Source organism: Branchiostoma floridae, chromosome 1 (genome assembly GCF_000003815.2).
Source record: "Branchiostoma floridae strain S238N-H82 chromosome 1, Bfl_VNyyK, whole genome shotgun sequence".
Taxonomy (NCBI): Eukaryota; Metazoa; Chordata; class Leptocardii; order Amphioxiformes; family Branchiostomatidae; genus Branchiostoma; species Branchiostoma floridae.
The window spans coordinates 18,246,665-18,257,753 of NC_049979.1; the positions used below are offsets into that span (position 1 = coordinate 18,246,665).

Genomic DNA, 11,089 nt, shown 5'->3' on the forward strand with positions numbered 1-11,089 from the left:
AACGCCTGGTCCTTTGGTATAAACAATGAATAAAAACACAGATGTGAGAGAAGCGAACGAGGTGGTTTTATGAGGTGGTTATAGCAAAGGACCAGGCGTTATGACACCATGTACACCGAGGAACAGGCGGGTCATTAACGTTATTATCATATAGCCTACCCAAACTTGCAAGCTCCTGTATGACGCATAGATCTCTTGGTACTATACGTGTGAATTCCATTGTCAAATTTCTGAAAATTCACATTTGTTCTTTGGTACATGCATATGTAAGGAGATTACACATTGCATTTTGAAACCAAAAATTTCCACAGAAAATATTCGAAACATTGCAGGCTTTTCAGAACAACAAAACTCATTATCAATGTTAGAAGGAGCCATTCCCCCTTGCAGTCTGTACTTATTCCCTCTGCTCTGGCATATGTTTTGCTCCTTTTTATTGGTCAATGCCTGCATATACCTTACTTTCTTGTGTGTAAGGCTACTTTTGATTGGTCAAAATGAATCTACACCGGCACCGGTGTCGATTTGCATCGACACTGGTGCCGGTGTCGATTCATTCTGGCCAATCAGAGGAGCGATACACACCTGCCTGGCCTGAACCTTTGTGTTACGGCGTCATAACCAACGTGGAACGGGGACTTCTGATTGGTCCGCGGGGCCTGGCTATATGATAATACCAAACACCGACTACCCTACTACCCTAACAGCCTGCACGAGCCCGTAGATATTTACTGTAACCAGTATTGGGGGGGTCAAACAAAGGTCAGTTCAACGTTCTTGTCTTCAGTATTGTCGGGGATTGTCCCTACCTGTCCATAACCCCCTCCAGCCGGAGACCTTGTTTAGTCACCTCGGCCTCCCCCACCTCCAGACCCCGGCACGACTTCACCGGGTGAACGTAGATTTTGGAGACATGGCCGACTGGGACGTACTGCCTGCGGTACCTCCGCCATGTCAAGTATGCTGCTCCAGTAGTGACAACCGCTGCCGTGGCCAGAGCAGCAGCAACAACTTGTCTCGACTCCAAAGCAGTCTTCAGACCTTCCATTTTACTCCGTTACTCACAGAAGTCTTCTGGGCGTGTCAAATACTGCGTACTGCACGACCAAAATATGTACCGAATACGAAGCCACTCAAAGAGTATTTGTATTCTGACTGAGCGTGGCGCGTATGGAGGCATTGGCTAAATAAAGCTCATGCTGCAAGTCAATGGGAGGTCAAAGTACAGCCGTGATGCAAGGCCATATTAGTCCAGCATAATGCCAATGGCAAGCGCAAAACCATTTGTCGGTGTAAAAGTAAATTCAGTATAATAGAACTTCACGTTAAAAATCAAGAATGAATGCCAACTTGAAATGATTGGTCCTTCTTTTGATATACGTGTGTAATGTTGATACATACAGCATACGACACTACCCTTTCTGCAAAATGTTCTTTTTAACAAAAGGAATGGAAAGGTCGGAATCAGAGTTGGACTGTCAACACTTATATAACCTTATAAGCCAAATTTGCAGATCCACAGCACTAGTCTAATAGAATTATATATATTTCTTTCAAAGTATATATCAGTAGTAAGTACGTCCCCTGGAGTTAAAGTCGCCCATAGAATAACTTACAATACACCCTGAAAAACGGCTCAGGCCGAATGATGTATCAAGGCTAAATAAAGGTTGAAAAAAAAATAGAGATGTACTATCTTCAAACTGTATCATAGTAGGAGTAAATTGTTTATTATAAAATACCTGGATATAACAAATTTTAGCTATCACCGAGCCATGACTAAACTAAGGATCAGCGATCACCCATTGGAAATTGAAGCTGGTAGATACAACCGAACTCCTCCTAATGATAGACTATGTATATTTTGCGATAAGAACCACATGCATGTAGAAGACGAAATACACTTTGTCCTAGAGTGTTCACTGTACAATGATCTGCGCAATACATTCGTTAATGCTACACATGTAGTTCAGAAATATGCACACATAACGAAGGAATATATGTTCAAATATCTCATGTCACCATCTGACCACGGTATACTGAAAAATCTCTGTAAGTTCATCTACAAATGTTTTAGGAAGAGAGAAGATGCATGTAAACTATAGTGTATGTATAACTTTGCGTTTACTACCTTTTGTACCAAACTGACTGCATTTAGCTCCAATGGGGCATGAATATGCAATAAACTTCATTTTCATTGTCATTATATTGTGACTTTAAATTGAAGAATTTTCTAAGTAATAAGTATAAATGATAGACATGAACTACAAATGAGGGTGATAAAGATTGATATGAAATGAAATTATTATATTCAGTTGAAATGGCTCTAACATTCTACAGAACACCTCTCGTGAAGTATACAGCCCTATTGTCCAACAATGGTCTTGGAAGTGAAGTGGTGGCAGTGATGGCGATAACGTCTATGCACAGGCATAGATGCTATCTCCAACATGAATATCTCCTTCATGCTCCACTCCTAAGGTGACGCCAAAAAGAGGGCTTTGTCCGAATAGTGCCTTGTGCATTTCCTCCTTGGGGAGACGATAGCTGAGAATAAAATCAGAAGAACATAGTTTTGCCATTTCTGCCTGTTAGCACAAAGTCATAAATACACTACACATACATGTATTATGTTTCCCTATGGGTATGCCACAATAGCACTAGTCATCAGATATTGACATTCAAAATATTTGTTTTTAGACTCAGCATCTTACCATGTTACTCTAATATCTGTCTCCATGTCAATGACTATTCCATTCACCTGCATCTTTTAAAGGCATTTCTACCGTGAAACATTGAAGTACAACAAGAGTAGATCACTGATTAGATCTAATACCAGACTACAGGTAGCACTATGAACATAGGTGAAACCTGTTGCTATTAAGTGAGAAGCATTTTTTTTTTAATATGACAACTTTCAAACCTTCTCAGGGTGTTCAATGGTTCCTCTTCATCCTTGGCTGCAGTCTCTGGATCGACCATTGTAACTTTACACCTTAAAGAACAGGTGAATATGGTAAAGTGACAGATAAGATACGCAAAATAAGCAAGTAACCTCTGACAAACAAAAACTTGGTCTATAATTTGACTTCACAGTTTCGTATTGCTTGAACGTATCACACCTATCTCCCTGATGATTGCCAAAGAGACATGTTTACTGGACACTTTCTACAGTACAGGCAGTCCCCACCTGTTACAGGGCAGCATTCTCCGCAGCTCCACCTGCCCGATACGGATGTAGTTCCAGTCGTCCTGAAAGCACACAATTCACATAAACTGTTCCAGTAGTTTGTAAGGAGTTTATTGAAAGTAACTATTTCCTTCACACAAGAAGAAAATCGTTGAACACAAAGTAAGTCAGACTTTAGAAATAAGACTTTTATGGTTTCCATGTACCAACCCACCTCCTGATAGGGGTTACTCCCGTGCACCACTATGTTGGGTCTGAAAACACGCATGTCCACTGGACTGGGCAAACGGCTATTCAGATCTTCCAGGGAGGTTGCCGATGCCATGTTCAAAGGGGTGTAGTCCTGGAAACCCACCTGAAAAATCACCGCAGCAGAAAGTCGGGTCGTAACCTTTGTTCAAAATATTTCAGTCTATTGATATTACATTTTAACCACCCCAGCAATGATCAAAATACAGTTAAACGGCCGATGGACAAACCTTGTCATCAGCTCTGGCCACTTCTCTGTACCTCTTGCTTTTGACAGGATATCTTTTCTGTCCACCAGGTTTGGCCATGACCATCCTGTAGCCCTGTTTTCCAAAGAACTTGTCCAACCACTGCCCAGCCTGGGTACCACAGTCCAGAGCATGTCCGACCATGCCATCTTTCATACTGCACAGGGACAATAAAGTAGCCTGGTCAGAATCAGCCCTGCTATATTTTCAACATAAACAATGGGGCATGACGTCCAGCGTCTGCATTTCCACAGATCAGGGCTGTTCAGCTACTTGTGTTGGTAAAGAAATCTCCATAACGTTATCTTATCTTAACCTTAGTGTTATTTATACTTCTATCTGAAGTAACGTTACGTCCCCCTGTCGACAAGTTGTGAAAAGGTAGTTATTTCCATCTCACCTGATATCCATGACTTCCCCCCTAGGGTCAGGTTTGGGTAAAGTGTACGGGTCCATACCAGGTGCCTCCAGCCTGACCAGTCCGTCTCCAATACACTGTGGTGAGATCAGGACAATACGGGGTTCCGTACGGGCAGTGACGAACCGGCCTGTCTCGTCTAGGATAATCAGGTCTCTGGAAAACAAAACAGTAATGCACCAGAGGGTCAAAGGTCATGAATCCTACAGGTGGTAAGCTGATATGGCGGCAGATCGATAAATCCACATGTAGTGATTCGACTGTAAATCCTATTATAATGTTCAAGTATGTAATCTGCCACATGAGTTTATCGAAGCACTGGTCTTTGCATGGTTTTAGTCTACAAAATATATGCCATATCCGTGATTGATTCAATAGGTAAGCCGGTAACGTTATGTAACAGATAGGGGTACTAGTGTATCGATAATTACATTCAGACCACACCATGAATCTTCGCGACTGTAGCGGTGAAAGTTGCCACATACACTACACCCAGTCCCGGCTGGGAAGTACTTACCTGTCCATGACTCCTCCCGACCGGACCCCGAGTTTGGTCACCTGGGCCTCCTTCACCTCCAGGCCCCGGCACGCCTTAACCGGGTGGACGTAGATTTTGGAGACATGGCCGACTGGTACGTACTCTCGGCGCGGCCTCCGCCACCTCATGTAGGCCATCCCGGCCCCAACAGCCGCGACTGTGGCCACAGCAGCCACAACAACTTGTCTAGACAGTAACGTAGCCTTCATGTCGTCCATTTTGGCCGGTCACTGAAGTTCGACACGACAGGTTGCAGAACCAGAACAACGGCGTTATCAACCGACAGCCGCTGTTACTAAGTGTTAGGCTGCAGACTAAAAGCTATTGTTTACTTGTTTGCACAGTTTATCTGCGTCCGTATAACACTCACGTGCTGCACCAAATACAGTGCATGCAGAAAACACGTGACGTTTGAAGATCTTTTTCATAAACAAATAAGATTGTGGACAGTAAAATCGTCAATTGATAAAGAAATTTTGCTGCCCTTAGTCTAAGTAGCGGGCGAAGATTTCCAACGAAATTTATCGTATTCCTTAATGTGATTACGCTCTATCAGTGAGATTTAACAGATATAGGCATAACGTTGGGTTACAATCGGGCAAAAGAAACAACAAAACAATGTACACCTTGTGTCTACTAGAACAACGTTACGTATCAAATGATAAATACTCAAAAAGGTCTATCTATCGATCTGAATTATTACTGCAGAAAATGTGCCATGGCACTGCAATAACTGCTTGGATCACTAGGTGTCTTTACTGCCAGGTGGGCTCACCTTTCATGACTCCATTACTCACCTTTGATAGGAGTAAATATGGGGCTTCTTGCTGCAAAACGTAAATTACCAACTTTTTCAAGGGTGAACAAATATGACAAGGTTTCATATAACAGTTACATGTATTTGAAGCTGACGGCATTGCGTATGTGTGACTGATAACGTTACGTATTTCTCCTTTTTCGGCGTTCGACCACTGACCAAGCCTGAAATATTTCCCGGCAGCCACTTCTCCTGGTCAACTGGTGGCAACATTTACTAAAATCTGAGTGCTACTGTGGCAATGATTTAATACATGATCAACAAAACTTCACTGGTAGTACCTTCATAATATCAATAATAATATCAACCATCAAATGTAGGATAGAAAATTTTATTTCAACATCATTCCACATACCACTATAGATGCCTGTACATCACGAATCTGACATCTCCATTGCTGATGTAAACCTACTCCATCACTAACAAATACCGACAGTACGTGTTAATGGTCAAAGCTTGATGTCTGAACAGACTAAGGAGCTATGTTTGGACATTGTAGCAGCTTTATTGTCTTGATAGCTAATGTGCTTCCACCGTACAATCAACACTGACACATGTTCATCTTTGAATGTGGTCACACATGTAACTGTAACAGAATCATTCACCTTCGTCGCAGTTGCTATATCAATATTGATGACCTTATGGGGAAATATTTACGTGTTTGTGTCCATGATCACACGGGTATCCTAGATAGTCCAACAGACGGGCTTGAGTTTTTTCTTCATGGGCACGTGAGTGCCATAGTTAATGTTCCACGGCCTGGGTTCCTTGGTGTGCAGTTTTGCCCGCAGTTTTTCCGTGTGTCTTGACAGGTACTCCTGGCGGCGGCCCAGGCGCTGCTCCCAGCTCAGGGACGGCCGTCTGATGGAGGCGGCGATGGACAACAACTGCAGCCTGCGCGTCTCCTCGTCTTCGTCCTCCGCGTCCTCTTCTCTCGACGGGGGTAGATTTACGTCTTTTGAATTGAAACGTCCTTGTCTATCATTTTCAGTGGGCGATTTTGTCTGTTGTCGCGGTGTAGTGCACGGTCTGTCCGGAGTCCTTCCTGTATATCTGCCGCTGGCCGACTGTAGTCCAACAATCGGCACTGTTTTCGCACGAATGTGGACTTTGGTATGAAAATATCCCACTGTCGTCACTTCTCTGTCTAGAAGTTTCCCGGCTTTGTGCCCTTGCTTGTCCAAACGTGTCTTCTCGTCTGCCAAACGCCTTTCCTCACACAGGTTCTGATTTCCGATCCTGACAGCCCGTCTCTTGTCAGGACACACGGCCAGACCGTCTTTTGTTTTCACCATGCTGACGAACAAGCCATTTTTAGAAGCTTTATCAGACATTGCAGAGTATACTGCATTCGTCGATTCGACAACAGGTACTGACCAACTGTTCTGTACTGGACTATGCCCCACGATGACGTCTGTTTAAAGGTCAGACCCTGTTAATTCTCCCAAAGGAAATCTTCTGAAGAGGCAGAATCCTCCAGAGGGTGGATTAACCCGCCTACCAATCACGTTTGTATAGGCAGCAATTAGAGCCCGTTGAGTTGGCTAATGTGCCCCAAACTGACCTTTAGTACAGAACAGTACAAACAGATACATATACAGCAACGTTCACCTCACTGCCTTGACAATGTAGTCTGACACTTGTCTAGTTTCTGTCGTGCTCCGCCGCTAACTGGTAACACCAGAAGTTCAGGCATCCCGGCGCATAAGCCACAGGTGTAGCACAAATCATTAACATTAGGAAGAAAACAGCAGTCAAGACAGGTCAAACTTCAGCCTTCGTCGACCCGTTTGGACTCTGCTAACAGATCAAACATCGTGATGACAAGGCGCTGACGTTGGCCGGGTTAACAGGTCCGTGTTAATTGACGACATGTCAACCACCTGTCACGCAGTCTGTGCCCTGGTTGCCAAGCAGGCGTCTCCAACAAATCATCAACATATTCTAGGACAGAAAGCTGCAATCAGACCTCTTACTGTGAATCTCTTTTGTAGGGCTGCTCACCTTGGAGATTAACATCCTTCATGGTGATTAATATTTGGAGAAGCACTGTTGATAACTTCAGCAGGGCGATGGTTATCTTGGCCGACATATGTATCTCACTCAGAGCGTTGACATAGCGTTCCCTCGGGCCATCATTATCTACGCAGGCCAGAAGTCCTGGTTTGTATAGGCAGGGATTTTACTTGCCCTCTCGATGATAACAAGACTGGGCTCCAGGCTAGAAAAATCAGTCCACCAGCTCCGCAATGCGCGTTGCCATCCACGGAAATGTCGCCAACTGCGCCGCCTGGTAGATCTTCGGAAGCTTCTGTTTCCAAAATAGGACAATTATGACGTTACTTTGTAAACGGGTTTTATCACAGTATAACTAATATAAACCAAACGGTGTTCAGAAACTATCAGCTGTCCGCGTTGGGCTATGCCTACCGCCTGCTAGTGCCCGCCCGTGGTGGAATACAAATGTTCTCACTGACGACAGTCCTGAACACTTAACTCACTGTGTTCTACAGCTAACCGCACACACTTCGCTGTAGACCTATTAGAGCCATCCGTCACCACGGGAACAACAGGATCCTCCGTATCAACTGTCGGCGGTGGCTGTCGTCCTATTGTTCTACCTGTATCCTGCACCCTGGTTTGAAACCGCATTCCACCACTGACGTGTCTGTTAATTGAGCTGTATTTATGCTGTTTGTCAACCGAAGGACAGAAATGGTCACACGTCAGTTCATCTTTCAGGTCAAACCATCTGCGACGGAAGCATGAATATAATAGAAGCCAAAGCGGTCGACAACGCTGCATAACACCTATTTACTTTGTAAACATGTTTAGACTACGATATCCTTCATCTATCGCAAGTTTACAACTGCAGGTTTGCCCGCAGGTCAGCGAGCTCCAGAGAAAGACTTGGTTATCTCAAGCACGACGTTATTCTGAATGCCAACAACTGAACAAACGAAGCTGCCATGGACAAGCACCCTAGGTGGGGCTTTATAAACACTTTGCACAGGGTAGTGCGATTTTCTTCATTCTGCCATTGGAGGGGGCAAACATTTGGAGTCCTTGGCTCTTAAGGTCGGGGGGTAACGTCCGACCTAGACTGGCATCGGCAGCTAAAAGAACACACGTCTCAGTGATGTACTGTATGTGTACTTGACATTATAGTTATTTAGTGCACCATCAAGGCGTGAAGTCACTGAGCTGAGCGAGCTGAAGCCTTCAGAGTGACGTCGTGGTGACTTGAGACACCTTGTGAGGGTAAAGGTTTAATCACAGCATCAAGGTTTTGCACCAGCTAACTGATAAAAAAGATACGTATCTGCGGTTCTCCGTTGTGTAAACTGATCCTCATACTCATAGGAACATATGTCTTGACGCTATCCTATCATTTCTTGTTGACGAATTTCTACTTTCCACTGTTAAGATGGAACGGTAATATAATAAATGAGTCAACATCGTCATACATGCGCGCATATCCAGAATACTGAGCTTTATGAAAATAAAAAAGCAATGTCGTTACTCGTTACGCACGCGCATTGATGAGAATGAAAATCTATCGTAGCTACGTGCTTCAATTGAAGAGCTTCTTACTCTTCTCACTAGAGGTCGCTTTAAATTTCCTCTTAAAGCAGATAATGGGAGTGGGCTCTCGGCGTTATTCCAACTGTTCCGTTTCCTGGAGTACTTGGTGATAACCTTCTAGAAGCCATTCTACCTTTCATGACATGAACTCCACTGGAGGTAGCCTATAGAGACAATAGGATCACTAGGAGCGTCATCTGAACAGGCTGGTCATCAGTTGTATTTAGTCTGCAGAGGAGTTGGCAAGGAAACGGGACAGTAAAAAACGCAAGCCTTAACTTAAACATCTGCTTAAGGCTTTGTCATATGGCCCGAGCTGTAACTTCTGTTTCATCAAAATCAGTTTTTCGATTAAGCACATCGGAAGCACCTATATAGCTATTTCTATTCGTATCATCTCGTTTATCAGTTTACCGCAAGTCAGAACTTTGTTTTACATTTGTTAGTCTCCCGACAGTCCATTTGTTGTGGTTCTACTGTTTTCCGTTGATAGTCTTAATCTTGATCACTCTCCAAGCAGATGTTCGGCTCCTGCTGCTATTGACGTTTGACATCTGCGGGTGAAGAAAACGGTACAAAATAGAAAGCCTGACAATAATGCATGAACAGCCTTAAAAAAAAACAGCCGGAGCAGAGCCTCTGCTTGAAAAGTACATTATAATGAGACTGTAGCAGTTCGCCAATGTATAAGTTGAACGGTTAACGGGCAGTGAAGGTATCGCAAGAAGACGTCCACTCTAACTACATCGTGGCCGTCGCGGTATCCTGACTCCCCAAAGGGAACATTCTCCGCCTCGTTTAATATCTGATTCTCTATGGGCGAGAACAAACGCCGACGCGCATATTTTGACGGTGTCTGGTGTTGGATGCTATGTTTGTGCCAGCGTTGGTAAGAACCCGACACGCCGCCACTTTTATACACACGCACCTGATCTGTTGGGCCTTCGCTCGTTCCGCTTTATTCTGTGGCATTGATATCAGCACTCCATAATAGTCACAAGGGCTGCCGGGGAAGTGGTTGAAATAGCAAATAAAGAACTATGAAAGAAATCTGTGGCGGTAAACAAACGTGAACCTAGCAGCAAGGACAACACCTGAGTCAGTGCAGTCTTACAACGCACAGTCAGGATGGACCAACTCACGGCCGATAGTCTCAGTAGTCACTTGACGACGAGCCCGAGGAAGTTTGTCACCATACGTGACTTTACGCAGTGAAACATATAATACTGCGACACAGAACAGGGAACGCACTGAGACGGTAAGGAACTACCTTTTTTTGTGGTTTTATGGGCTTTCTTTTCGGTCTTACTTACACCATCTGGTGACTGAACATACATACTAGTACGCGTGTGGACTGACTGTGAATATGGAATCTTTATGTGCGTTTGTAACGTTTAGTTTAAGTTCGAACCAGATCTTCACGACAGCCGAAGAGAGAACGTCGTTGAAGAGGTGTAGTGCAGGTGTGGGCTTGAGAAACGGAGCATTCGTTCCACCATCTGTACTGGACGTTACGTTTTGGTAATTTTTAGTTTATAGTGCATAGTTTCTAGAACTGAGATGCTCTCTCCAAAAAAGGTAATTCACCTTTAAAAAAAAGCCCCGATAAAGGGACATAGCGGCACATGGCGTGTAAGAGAAGTTCATCTGATCTGGTTCTATTCTTTCACCACAATGTCAAGTTTATGTATCTCTTACTACTAAGACCTCCTGTTTACAAATACTAGTGGCAGTCAAGTAGTACCATTGCCCCCCACCCCCAACACGTACAAACGCGCACATCATGTCATGAATAACCAGTCTCTACCAGACTGACTACGCTGGATATAAGGGAGAGAGATTTGCCAGGGGAGTTTTGCTACCAGAGGAGATTGCCGACCGGAGGGGAAACATGAAACCTAAGAGTGGACTGACTTCCCGGGCCAATTTCCCGATTTTTTGCTGAGTTCTACGGACCCCCCTTCCCCCACATAGGAAGGGCCATGTTTGGAAGTCTAATGAACTAACCACCAACCTTGCGTGGCTAGGTGGGTATATTTTTGGG

At 44.2% G+C, this 11,089-nt stretch overlaps 1 protein-coding gene across 1 annotated transcript in view; it reads right to left on the bottom strand.

Annotated features, from left to right (window-relative positions):
- Window positions 1-8,802, bottom strand: part of LOC118411125 — a 14,926-nt gene extending 6,124 nt beyond the window's left edge. The window contains exons 1-8 of the mRNA XM_035813203.1: window positions 4,623-8,802; window positions 4,088-4,261; window positions 3,670-3,844; window positions 3,405-3,545; window positions 3,191-3,252; window positions 2,924-2,995; window positions 2,422-2,547; window positions 810-1,052 (exon numbers count right to left, since the gene is read on the bottom strand). Of these exons, the coding sequence (XP_035669096.1) occupies window positions 810-1,052; window positions 2,422-2,547; window positions 2,924-2,995; window positions 3,191-3,252; window positions 3,405-3,545; window positions 3,670-3,844; window positions 4,088-4,261; window positions 4,623-4,861 (1,232 nt within the window). The 5' untranslated portion in view covers window positions 4,862-8,802. The remainder of the gene's footprint in view (window positions 1-809; window positions 1,053-2,421; window positions 2,548-2,923; window positions 2,996-3,190; window positions 3,253-3,404; window positions 3,546-3,669; window positions 3,845-4,087; window positions 4,262-4,622) is intronic.
- Between the last annotated feature and the right edge of the window lie 2,287 nt (window positions 8,803-11,089).